Source organism: Mastacembelus armatus, chromosome 7, assembly GCF_900324485.2.
Source record: "Mastacembelus armatus chromosome 7, fMasArm1.2, whole genome shotgun sequence".
NCBI classification, from domain to species: Eukaryota; Metazoa; Chordata; class Actinopteri; order Synbranchiformes; family Mastacembelidae; genus Mastacembelus; species Mastacembelus armatus.
Genome location: NC_046639.1, coordinates 10,879,463 through 10,892,310, shown reverse-complemented (window position 1 = coordinate 10,892,310; position 12,848 = coordinate 10,879,463). Strand labels below are relative to the sequence as shown.

The window sequence follows — 12,848 nt, the reverse complement described above, 5'->3', positions numbered from 1 at the left end:
GGCTGTAAATGCAACGTTGTTGGCAATTACTTCAAAATAAAACCCAAAATTTATAGTAATATAATTGATTCAGTTGAGTTTATTGGAGTTTTGCTACATAGTAATGACCTGCTAAAAATATATATCTCCTGGGACCCAGAAGAAAAAAATGTTTTAATATTTAGATTTTTTTAAATATAACTTAAGCATTTGAAACATAAGAAACATGTCTCAAAGATTTTTTTTTTTCAATTTTTAATTCTTTTGTAATATGTCCCTTTTAGTGGTCTTGCTTTTTCACTAAAATGACAGAATACGCATCAATTTGGTAATTATAATTTTTTAATTAATGTGCATTTTCTGTCTAATCTGTATTTTTCATATGAGCATCAGAAACTAATAAACATATTGCATAATTACGAAATGTTATAGTAAAATCACAAAAATCTTTGAATTTAAATCTATTAATTTTATTCAAAACCTGCTTATAATGAATGACAAAGTGTGGATCAGTCACAACACTTTATAGTACACTTTTACAGAAGAGGACATATGATGCCAGTTGAAGATACCATACTATTGCTGAAGCCAGGCAAAGTTCCAGGCCCTTGCACTTGTGCCTATAATATACCCACTCTTCTGTGAAACATACCAAACCTGCAAAATCCCTTCCATTTGGAAAAAGGTAACAATAACTCCAATACCCAAAAAACCTCAATCAACAGAACTCAAAAGACTTGTTAGTATACTAACCAATTGCTTTAACTTCAAAAATCATGAAGTGGCTGGAACATTTGCTGCTCCGAATCAATGGATCACTTCAAATACCACAGACTCACAATTGACAATAAATTCAGCTTTGACACACACACAATGGACATACAATAAGATGCAACCAAAGACTATCAATTATCTGCAGACTTAAAGCACTACGTGTCTCACCACATTTCCTCCTAATGTTATACAGAAGCATTTTTCAGCTGGTCATATTCTGTTGTTTATGATGTTTTTTCAGTATGCTCACAGTCAAAAACAGGAACATCCTCATGAAAATAACCAATACTGCCTCAAAGGTTATAGGTCTTCCAACTCTTCACCTCACACAGTTAAATTCAAAGGTCATAACCCACATTGCACATACATTCCATCCGCTGCACCGCTACTTCACCCAAACGCTATCTGGACGTAGATACAGAACTCTAAAACGTAATAGAATATGCTTTAAAAATTGCCTCATACCATTAGCCATCTCTGCCCTAAACCAATAGGAAAAACTGTTTTTTCCTGTTGCTTGTAGCATGCATGTGCATTTCTGTTGTGGTGGTCTTATCTTTTGAATATATTGTAACATGTGTATTAATGTCTGTATGTGTAATGGCGTTTTTTTCCCATGTACAGAATCTGTGAAAATGAATTTCCATTCTGGGGACATTAAACTAACTAACATCAGAAAGTAGTTCACAGCATGTTGCTGATAGTTTGTGAAGTACATTTGAGTGGTTTTTGTTCCTAAACCTTATCAAGCAGCTTTTGTTCCTATCTCTATACATGCAATTTTTTATCTTGAATTCGATTTTTTGTGCCTAAACCTGCTGTTATTGTTACTAAACGTAACCATGTATAATTGTTGTGCCTGTTGTTAACAACATAGATTTTGTGCCTAAATTGAAACAGTACCACCTTTTGTGAATTACCTTCACCACAATACCAGGCATCTCATAAAGGTGCCGATGGTACATTTTAGAGTCTTTATGCTATATAAATTTTCCTTCCTGGATTGAGGAAGTCTTGTAGTTCTTGGTCCTTGAGACAAAAGGAAAGATTTTCTAATTTACAAATTTTCATCAAAATCTTTTCTACCTCATATGATGCTCCTTTTCGTATAAAGAGAGTGGGTGAAAATGGGAAGAAGCAAACACTAACCACCTTAGAATAATGTACTGCAACAGGTATTTGGTGTTTAATGTTGACCATCCTACCTAGTCTTCAGGCTTTGCTCTTTGTTTTTTTCTGACAGACAGAAGAACATTGTTTTCCCCACCAGAAAATGATTATTTGTAAGTCCAACAGCAAGTAACTTATGTTCCCTCTAGATGTGTGTGGGTGTTACTGAATGTATACTCCCCCACTATCCAGTAAGGATGTCCTGTTAGTGTGTGTGTGTGCGTGTGTGTGCACGCACATACTTGTATGGCTGTACAGACTGAGGACCTGTTTGAGATTTATAGTACTGGAGTGAGGAGATTTTGGCTTGTCCTCACTTTTTGACATCACCTTCAAATGACTGTTATGGTTAACTGGGTTTTAGGCTTCAGGTTAGAATCAGGTTTAAGTTATAGGTAGGGTTGGTGTTATGCAGTAGGGGACTAGGGAATGTGTTATGTCATTAAGTGTCCTCACAAAGAAAGCTGCAGAGATGTGTGTGTGTGTGTGTGTGTGTGTGTGTGTGCGTGTGTGTGTGTGTGTGTGTGTGTGTGTGTGTGTTAATGAGAAATGGGAGGGTAGGCTGATCCCTCATATAGTCCTCAACATCAGCACTGGAAGGACTCTGCTTATTTGTTTAGGCTTCACACCGAAACTCAACAGAACCTTCATCATCACAGCAAGGTATGATTAAATCTAGTTCTATATTTTTAGAGATGTTACAACATATACAACATATCTTAAATGTAGATATAAATAGAGAAATCATACCACTGTTGTATAAAGCTTATTTTGTTTATAGAGTAAATTGCTTGTAGAATCTCATAAAGTGCTTCAGCTGTCACTGTTGGCAGTTGACTTCCTTGCACTGTGGGTAATGTAGGCACTGGGTTTTAATGAAGAAGAATGCATTGTCAACACATATGACACCCTGGGTCTTGCTGCCCAGTTTAAGGTCATATGAGTGCAATACTAAGTTGGTAGTCTTTAAATTAAACGTAAAGTGAGACATATATATGTTTTGAATTGCATGTTAATAACCTGCTGTGGTTTTAGTATCCACCACTCAAAACCATTTCAAACTCATGTTTGCCACCCTCCTCTGCCTATGTTTCAGTTGTGTAATGTCTGAAAACATAACCAGATTAGCCCCAAAGTAAATCTAATCTCTGTCCATATATGAAACAGTATTTCCTCTGCTTTTCACTCCAGACCATGAGCACTCATGAGCACAACTATTCGAGCAACCACAACGGCACACTGTGGTTTGTTCATGACTGCACTCTCCAGCTCGATCTCGGTTACCGGCGCATTGCCCTCTTTCTGCTCTACCTTCTCATCTTCATGTTGGGCTTACTGGAGAATGCGCTGGTTGTCTGGGTCAACTGGCGTCGACGGCACTCGGCAAATGGGGTTCTCTTTTGCATCATCAACATGAGCCTGTCAGACCTGATGGTAATTGTCATCCTGCCTTTCTTCATGATGGAGGTGACCTTAGACCATGTTTGGCTGTGGGGCCGCTTTCTTTGCAAAATCACCAACCTCATCTTCATAGTCAACTTCTACAGCAGCACTTTCTTCCTCGCCTTCATGACTCTGGAGCGCTATCTGTCCCTGACCAGACCCTCATATCCAGCCTTCTTTCCAGTGGTGGGCCGGCGGCGCTGGATGCTCTGTGGAGGTTTGTGGGTGTTCTCCTTTTTCCTGGCTCTTATCGAGAACATTCACGTGGATGTTCTTGAGTGGGATGAGCCTGGCTGTTACATGATGCCTGAAAACAACATGGTCGAATGGTTTGTGTCTGTGGCTTTCCTGGGCCTGATCTTCCAGTTCCTGGGCCCTGCTGTTGTCATCATCACCTGTAACGTGCTGATTGCGCGAGCTGTTAAAACAGCGCCTGATGTACAGGAGCGGCGGGATGTGTGGGTAGTGCATGTGTACTCCCTAGTGTTTATCATGTGCTGGCTGCCGTACCACATTATCACAATTTTGATAATGATAAATGACATTGACCCCTTCCTCTTCAGCTGCAACACAGTAGAGTTCACCTACTTCTCATTCAGTGTGGTACATACCCTGTCTCTTTTCCACTGTGTTGCCAACCCTATCCTCTACAACTTCCTCAGCAAGAGCTTCCGCAACAACCTAATCAACACTGTAGTGAATTACATACCCAGAGAGGTGACTATGGGCCAAGCAGGAGCAGGGAACCAGCCCAGTGCTCCCAGTGGAGGCAGGGGAGACCCAGGAAAGCAGCGCAAATTAAGCAACACCAGCACCAGCCAGTCTGATGTTGGTTCATAAGAACCCAAGAAAAAAGCAGCGTAAGCTTCAGAAGTGAGTCATTTGCTAAGTGAAGATTTAACCTTTTAGGCACCCCTGGATAGACCAGAATCCACCCTTGATGCTTCATACCACTAGTCACAGGTTGTACTACGCATCATCTCAATCTGGTCATGGAGCAGAAGGGCTCACCAGGACATTCTTCTCACAATACACTTCCTGTGTCTGATCACAGTTTTACACAGAGGAAGGAAGGAAATGTTTTCTTTTTTCCTTAAACTCCCACAGGAACTCATGGCAACCTCTAAAATTTCATGGCACAGAGGATGAACAGTGCCACACCTGAAATGTGTGTAAACCAATCTGTTGCCTGTTTGGTGTCATGTAAATGTCTTGCAAACTGAAAATGTAATTGACTAGACCAGTGTTTTTTTCTTTTCCATAACAAGAACTTAGATATTATCTGGTGCTTATTTATCTGCTTCTGGATGCTGCTGTACTCTACATTTGCTCTTAAATGCAATAAAACTCCCTCAAACACTGTTTGTATTAATCTTTGAAACTTTGAAAGCCTGGGCCGAGTTGTGCACTCTGTTATCAAATTCTAGAGCAATATAATGAATGAAAAAGCTTGGGGACATGCAGGTTTGGAAACTTAATCTGTTTACAGTTCTTGCACTTAGATATCTCACCTCCTGTAAATACTATTGATCTGTATTACATTTATTTCCATTTCTGTCACTATCTGCAATGTCACATTTAACATTTTAAATGATAAGAAGGCAGTAAAAGGAAATGGGGCTGTCAGACCACAGATGGCACAATAGCAGGAAGACACTTTAAAAGGGGCAAAAGTTACAAGCTCATGTAAGCAGAAGGTTCATAATATTGCACACATTTCTGATGATGGATGAGTTTCTGTGGTGCAGGACATAGTAAAAACCCATCCAAAACAGGTTAAAAATCATTCAGGGGTGATAACAGTATTGGCATAGGCATTTATTTTAATTCTTTCCAAAAACAATGTCAAAAAGACATTAACAGATTAAGAAACACAAATGAAATGTATAAAGGCATTAAAATAAATAGCTGCATCATAAATATGAGGTAAGACACAAATATCACATAGAACTGTGATGGAAACTGTAATATGTTTCCACAGCACAACATGCTTCACATGCTCTAAACACGTGGATACATAAAGTAACTGACATTTTTTGAAAGCATTTAGAAAGGAGCCCACTCAACTTCAAAGTGTGTATGCGTTTCAATGACAGAAAAATGAGATGCACTTCTATCAGTGGCTCGTCATATATCTAGTGATAAATGAAAGACACTTAAAAAACTACTGACAGCAAATATATGAAAATAATTTCTATATTATAATCAGGTGCTACTTTAATAAACATTAAACATTAAAAACCTATCTTCGTGTTTAAGTTATAAAGATACAGACTTGTTTGGAGTAGATAATACAGTTAAACTACTGCTGGAAAGTCAACAATTCACTGGCTTCCTTTCTTTCACTGACACAGGACAGGATACACTGCCACCAAGTGGCTTCTTTTTATAATAAAGAGACTAGACCTCCAAACAGGTTGACTGGCATCTGAGCGACAAATACACAACCATTACATTCTAACAGTCTAAGTTTATTAATGACATGAAACAATAGTCGATGGATAGAAACTTTATCTGCAACAATTTTGAAGGAGAAATACCAAACATTGGTTTAAGTTTCTCAAATGTGAGCTGCAAAATATTTCCATGTTTTCGACCACTAGTCCAACACAAAGAAGTTAAAGATGTCAACTTCTGATTAAATATATTGTTTTGGTTAAACTGATTATAAAAGTAATCCTTAGTTACAGCCCTAGTCTATTATATTTAGTATATGGTCCACATTAACCAGACAGATATTGTGTCAGAGAGAGGAAAAAGTATGAGGAGAGGCACACCAGAGCTGCTCAGGTGTCCACAGCAGGGAGTGGTTCTTTAGAGTGATCATTGTACATGAAGGTCTGCTCGATGTTGAAGTCTGGGGGCAGGTGGTCCTTGTGGAGCTCCATATGTGAGGACACCAGCTTCAGTGTAGAGAAGTAAAGGCCACAGACAGTGCAGCGATACATGAGAGCACCAGCATGCGTCTTCAGATGGCAGATCATGGTGGAGCGGCCTCTGAAAAAGCGCAGGCAGACTTTGCACTGGTATGGTTTCTCCCCAGTGTGGATGCGAAGGTGATAGGTAAACTCTCCAGAGTGGGCAAAACGTTTACCGCAGTAACGACACCGGTACCATTTTCCACGGACTGCTGCTGCTCCAGCTCCCCCTTCCTGACCTGAACCATTGCTCAGGCCCCCAGATGACATGCTATGTATTGGCCCCTGAAAAAACTTGTCTGGCATGCTGAAGGCCATTCCCAGGCCCAAACCCAGGTTGCTCACCTTAACAAGGCCACCACCATCCTTTGGAGCTGAGGAGCAGGAAGATGGGGGACAATCCAGAGACTGCTCAGCTTTACGTTTGCCCAGCCAGCCCTGGCTCACAATACCTCCCCCAACACCCAGGGACTCGTTGGTATGCAGACTAAGGTGGTACTGGAATGCAGAGGAAGAGTGAAAGTTCTGCGGGCAAAGGAAGCAATGCAACTCCTCTGCTCCTGCCATACCTCCTCTCCCAATTTCATCTGCACTGATTCCATAAGCCCTCAGTGCTGACCGCTCTCTCTCTTTAGCCGCCGCTTCCTCAGCGTGTGCAGTCATATGTTTGTCCAGCAGGGTTCGCTCTATGAAGCAGCGAGCACAGTGTGGACAGGTGAAGGTGGGCAAAGAAAGGTGGGCAAGGGCGTGCCACAGTAGGGAGCACAGGGAGAGCTGGGGGAGGTGGCACACTCCGCAGCTCAGACTCTGGGGACACACATGACTCAGCAGGTGGTCTTTGACGGTCTGAAGGAGGTAAACACCAAACATGAAGCATATGTAATAATCCCAGATACTTCAGATTCTAACTCAAATCAAATTCTTATTTTGTGTCTATGGAAATGTCAGTTTGTCAGTAATATCAATATCACTGGTTAATAACAAAGTCATAAAAATCATTCTATTATTAACATTATTATTATTGATAATTATCAATCATTAATTATTATTAACAATAATAAAGTAAATAAGTACTGGTTATATAAACAGTTACTGCCACATACAGTAGGGCTGAATGATTAATCCTTTTCAAATTGAAGTTGTGATTTAAATGAACACACTTTACAAACCACAAAGATGTGATTTTAGTTGAGATTAAACCATTTAAACAATCAGCGAGGCGTCCAACATCCATCACACTTTACACACTCCACCGTCCCCATAGGCTTCACTTGAAAAGAGGAAGTCAGTAAGAGCGGATGGAGATAGTTTAAGTTTAAGATATGCATTGGTGCTAATAGCTCTACTGAAAATAAACACAGCAGAAATTAACCCAAATGTTGACCAGCTGGAGGCGACAGCGGGTCATCTGGACCTTTGTTGGTTTTAGGCAAAGGGGATGCAGCGAAGTATGACAAGCCATCCATATTGGTATTTGCCACTTTCTCACACATGAAACCTTCCAAATACCACTTTTCACTGCACTTAAGCTGCCGGGACACCGCCTTTTACGACAGCTGAAACACTAATATAGTTGTATGTATATAAAGTGTGCCAAAATATTCCAAAATCAGCACCATTTTGAAAACAGTGCTGAAAAGACCTGGTCAGACAGAATGTGATATGCACTGCACTCACTGCTGGATTCAGTGCATGAGCTAAACATAACAACTTTTGTGCTGGTTACGTGGTTCAGAGCAAAATAGGCATGGTTTCAAAATTCCTAGCTGGACTATATTTGGTTGCTTCCCCAGCTCCCAATCACCAACAAAACTGTATCTGTCCCATTCTGTCCTTATTGAAACACACTTGACATGCCAGGTTCAGCACCTTTCCTCTCTGCAGTTCCTTCATCTCTTCATCAGTGAATCTGTGGTCGAGGACGCACATTCATCAGAATTATTTAAACCTGGCTTGACCTAGTCATTACTGTTCATCCTGGCTTGGCCACAGAGATTCCATAATCTAGGAAGCGCTCTCTAAGCTAGGCCAAGCCCCACTCTTTATTCTGTTTTTGTGATAGGTCTATCATTCCACTGTTGATTTTTTTTAACCTGTTAAAGTGTTTTTGGGAAGTTTAACTTACTCTAAGGGTCTAAGAAGAGAAGGTGTCGTATGCTATACAAGTTGTAAACTCCTGGAAGCAAAGTTGTGATTTTAGGGTGTAGAAATAAAACTGCTTTCATTTGATCACATCAATCTTATAAGAACCTGACAAACTAAGCTTTCTGTGCCTTCAAAATGTGGGGAAATATGTGCATATCCACAACCTGAACATCTGTAATACAAAACTTACATGTGCATACAAACCTACTTGCTATAGTGCACCACATATTCCGACATACAGAACAATTTATGTACTAAAAAGACCTGAAATTACGTCTGCAAATTGCTCCCGGCAAAAATAATTCTAAATGATCACCAACCTGGAAGTCCTTGCTGAGAGTTTTGGAACAAACTGCACACTGCAAGTCGGCGCTCAGGCCTTCGCTGCTGCTGGTCAGTGCCCCTGGTGGTATGGTGTAACAGGAGGATGTTTGACGGTGATGTCGCAGGAGTTTGTTTTGGCTGCAGAACTGCAGGTGACACATGTCACAGTTGAAGAGCTGCACCCCAACATGAGAGAGGGAGTGAGTGACACCGGCACCACGGTCTGGAAATGAGGCCCCACACACTCTGCAGAGTCCGAGCTCAGTCAGGTGGGTCTCAGCGTGCCTTCTGATGGCAGCTGGGTTTGCTGGGATAGGTACCATGCAAACTTTACATGGCAGCATGCCTCCTGTCACCTGGAGGAGTGAACAGAATTATTTCTACTGTGTGAACTGTACTTAGCTGAAGCATTTCACAACTGACAAACACCCAGTGATCTTAAACTTCTGACTTCAATCTTGTGCATGGTCCATAACTTTAATACATATTATCAACACAATCTTTTCATTCTCAGACCTTCATCAGACAGAATTTATACAGACCCTGCAAATAAAAATATAATAAAGTTTATATGAGCTGTTGCTGGCATTCTCTAATTGGCAGGGTTTTTACTGAAGTCTGCAGACGGAGACACTGTGTTAAAAAGTGAGCTCAAGTGATGGACGAATGAGCTGGCTTCTTTGCTTCACAGCTCACAAACAGGTGCATTACCTGGCTGCTTATGTTCCCTCCCTCTCCGTTCTTCACACACACAAGGTCGTCTTCATCGTCCTCTTCATCTCCTTCCTCCATGAAGTTTTCATCGTCACTAAGCTCAATGATCTCACCTGCCAGCTGTCTCCAATGCTCCTCCTCTGTTCCCTCCATTGCTCTGTTACCTTGTAGAGCCTCCCTTTCGTCCTCATTCTCTCCCTCCTCCTCCTCTTCAAACAACAGTGTGCTGTCCCGCTGCACATTAACCACACTGCCTTCCACTGATCCCACCTGCTGGCTACTGAGAGGCTCCCCCGAAGATGAAGTTGGATTGCAGGCCTCCACTCCAAGCTGGCCCGAAGAGTCAGGGAAGGAGCAGGAATCGGATGGCACAGGGTCACTGCTCTGAGGCAGAGATCTGCCTGTGCCCTCACAAACCATTCGTCTGTCTCTTTCGCTTTCCACAAAGCAGCCTCCTGCTTCCTCTTCTTCCAGCCCCTGTTCTGTCTTTAGCTGCAGCACAGACCCTGGAGGCCCTACGCTGTCACTCTGACTGGAATGGCTGCTGCTGTTGGTCAAAAGATGCCCTCCCATTAATTGATGATCTGCTGACATTTGCCCATAGCCGATATGAGACTGGATGTCTTCCGCCTTCAAGTCCAGAGACAAAGCCACGGTGTGGGCTTCACGGCTGGTCCTGGCTGCCTTTGCTTGGAAGAGAGGTGAAGGAGCAGCAGCAGGTGTTGGGGCAGCAGATGGACCAGCCGATGAGGACAGGGATGAGCAGGAGGCAACAGAAGAACACACTGATGATGCAGATACAGATGCTGCGCTAACAACTGCCACTGTGGACGCAGCTGCAGCATTCGCATTAGAGTCCAGGATGATGTCTCCAGGACTACTGTCTTTACAATTTGCAGACACAGAAGCCTGCAGATCAGGGAAGGTAGAATGACAAGCCGTTACCAGTTCACTAATGCCCAGCCTCTCAGCGAGCTCATAGAGTACCCCAACATCTATCAGATCAGTTAAGATCTCCCCTGTGTAGAGAAATGTTAGCACCTTCTCGAAATTAGCCGGTGAGATGAACTCCAGAGAGAAGGCAGTGGTGGGTGAGTCTGGAGCCCGGGTTAAAAGGTTGCGAAAGTATGTCCCAGCGCAGGCCAGCACCGCTCGGTGTGCTGCGAAGGTGCGGTTTCCAACTTGTAGGAACACATCACAGTAGCGACGTGACTGGCGGCAGCGGTTGAGCTCAGCAAGAAGGCTGGCAGCATGGCTGGGACCCTGCAGTCGGATCCTCATCACTGCTGCTGCAGCTCCTGGTGTACTACAGTCCCACTGCAGGAACACACAACACATTAGAGCACAGCAGAACAGGAGCATTGTTGGAAATATTGTTATACTGCTGGGCAACATTTTACATTATTTTTGTTATACAAGTATTTGTTTTCTATTACCTATAAAATGCCAGATTTGAATTTCTACTGTGTGCCCCAGTATGAAGTCTTTAGATCACTTGTTTTGTCTAAACAACAGCAAAACCCCAAGGATATTCTGTTTGCAGTTGTGTAAGATAAATATTACAAATAACAAATTGTCAAGCTTATGGTCCTACACAATCACTGATTAAGTGCATTGAACAAACCTATGATAAGATGGGCCAAAATGTCCAAACAAAATTGAAGAACAAATTGAAATCAATTCACACCTTCAATCCTTAATGTTAAAGCCAAGGCAGAAATCTTAGTCATATACTCAGACTTGAATTTTAGTGCAACCACAAGGGGACACAATCCAGTGTCTTCATGTGCTGGTCCCAAGTCCGGGTAAATGCAGAGGGTTGTATCAGGAAGGGCATCCGACGTAAAATTTAAGCCAAATCACACATGCAAATCACAGAGATGATTCGCTGTGGCGACCCCTGGAGGGAGCAGCCGAAAGGAAAAGAAGAAGATACTCAGACTTAAATTTTAACATCCACATTACAACAATCACAAAATCAGCTCACTACCACCCAAAGGATCTGTGTAGTTACGTGTCTGTCTATGGATCAGTGAGCTGCAGCTAATTCAGAACAATGCTGCTGCAATGTGTCCTTTCAGATCTTTTCTTTATGTCATACTAACACTTACTAACAAGGTCAAATAAGTAAACAGCAGCTGTCTTCCTTCTTAATGTTTTTGTTGATTCAGTCTGAGATCATAATATAGTAGCGACTGATAGCTCCAAAGGTATTACAGTTAAGCTGCTCTTCACATTAAATCAAATTCATGACACATATTTAATCTTTTAATTCTAGTACCTGTTGATTTTTGTTTGGTTATTTGTTGTGTTTATTCATATAAGACGCCTGTTCCAAAATAATTCCAAGTGTTGAAGACAGACATTAGTTCTCGCCTGGATGTGAATTAAACACAGAAGCATTTAGTGATGTAGAAACACGGTGTGTGGGTGATTCGTCAGAAACACTCACACAGAGCTGCGTTTTGTTTTTGTTGCTGTCGTTATTACAGCACTTCAACAAGGAGCTAACGGAACTGAGCTAACCTTAGTCCACACACTTTAGCTGTAACAGCTGTAATAATGTATCAGCTCACTAACAGCGGCACCCCATAGACTTCACACATGTAACGTTAGTCATTCACAAAAACCGTCGCCTGTTTGTGACTGTTTTGTGTCTTACCCATGTGAAAGCAGGTCAATATTCTTCTCTTTTATTTTGTTTTCAAAGGGAATTCAGTGCTGTTCTTCTTCGGCGTCTTTTTTTTCTTCTTCGTCTTCTTTTTTACGTTAGGTGCCATTGGTCATGGTTCATTACTGCCACCCTTTGGCTCTACTCCTCATTGATATCGAGCTACTCGATGTTTGTCTCTTTAAAAATAGGCGCTCACTCTTTCCATCCATCTATCCACCCATCCATCATCTATACCCACTTATTCCTATTTTAGGGTTACAGAGATCTGCTGGAGCCAGCTCTCTTTCGGTGAAAGGCAGAGGTACACCCTGGACAGGTCACCAGTCCATTGCAGCTCACGCTTTCCCTATTCTAAAATATTTTATAGTTCCTATCATTACCAGCTTTTCCACTCTGTCCTTTGTGTGGTGACGATATATGTTGGTTTCTGGCTTCTCGCACTGCTCCCACTGACCTGGGGCCCTGTTTCCCTAATATGAAAATGTGTATTTAATTGTGGTTGTCATTCTGCTGGTTGTTACCTGCTCTTTCCTATTTTAGCCCTGCTCCTCGCCACCCCACTCTGTTCTCTAATGAATGGAAATGACTTTGGTTTCATGGTCACAATTCTGCTGCCACTCTTGATTTATCTCCCCCTCAGATTTAGAGTGCACTGCTGGCTCCAGTTTCTCAACTTTTTTGTCTCTCTTTTTCAGCAGTGTTAATAC

At 41.9% G+C, this 12,848-nt stretch overlaps 2 protein-coding genes across 4 annotated transcripts; one reads left to right on the top strand and one right to left on the bottom strand.

Annotated features, from left to right (window-relative positions):
* Positions 1 to 2,489: 2,489 nt before the first annotated feature.
* On the top strand, positions 2,490 to 4,727 carry ackr5 (atypical chemokine receptor 5). Its single transcript, XM_026331375.1, has 2 exons — positions 2,490 to 2,586; positions 3,115 to 4,727. The coding sequence occupies exon 2, from the start codon at positions 3,118 to 3,120 to the stop codon at positions 4,204 to 4,206; it is 1,089 nt and encodes a 362-aa protein (XP_026187160.1). The 5' UTR covers positions 2,490 to 2,586; positions 3,115 to 3,117; the 3' UTR covers positions 4,207 to 4,727.
* A 1,132-nt stretch (positions 4,728 to 5,859) lies between these two features.
* zbtb39 (zinc finger and BTB domain containing 39) lies at positions 5,860 to 12,210 on the bottom strand. 3 transcript variants are annotated; one of them, XM_026333181.1, is made up of 5 exons: positions 12,130 to 12,210; positions 10,509 to 10,784; positions 9,465 to 10,376; positions 8,750 to 9,109; positions 5,860 to 7,130 (listed from the first exon to the last, which is right to left on the bottom strand). In XM_026333181.1, exons 2-5 carry the CDS (start codon positions 10,746 to 10,748, stop codon positions 6,153 to 6,155), a joined length of 2,490 nt encoding a protein of 829 aa, XP_026188966.1. In that variant the 5' UTR covers positions 10,749 to 10,784; positions 12,130 to 12,210; the 3' UTR covers positions 5,860 to 6,152. The 3 variants fall into 3 exon arrangements, with proteins under 3 accessions (XP_026188966.1, XP_026188964.1, XP_026188965.1); XM_026333179.1 differs by having other exon boundaries at positions 9,465 to 10,784; XM_026333180.2 differs by lacking the exon at positions 12,130 to 12,210 and adding an exon at positions 11,155 to 11,319 and having other exon boundaries at positions 9,465 to 10,784.
* Positions 12,211 to 12,848: the final 638 nt, after the last annotated feature.

What these genes read in the sequence shown, in the direction of transcription:
- ackr5 (XM_026331375.1), top strand. Translation starts at nt 3,118, where the DNA reads ATGAGCACTCATGAGCACAACTATTCGAGCAACCACAACGGCACACTG.
- zbtb39 (XM_026333179.1), bottom strand. Translation starts at nt 10,748, where the DNA reads ATGAGGATCCGACTGCAGGGTCCCAGCCATGCTGCCAGCCTTCTTGCT. An exon ending in GAGGGAACATAAGCAGCCAG is followed by an intron (nt 9,110 to 9,464) that starts GTAATGCACCTG and finishes TCACTCCTCCAG; the next exon opens with GTGACAGGAGGCATGCTGCC. An exon ending in CTCTCAGCAAGGACTTCCAG is followed by an intron (nt 7,131 to 8,749) that starts GTTGGTGATCAT and finishes TACCTCCTTCAG; the next exon opens with ACCGTCAAAGACCACCTGCT.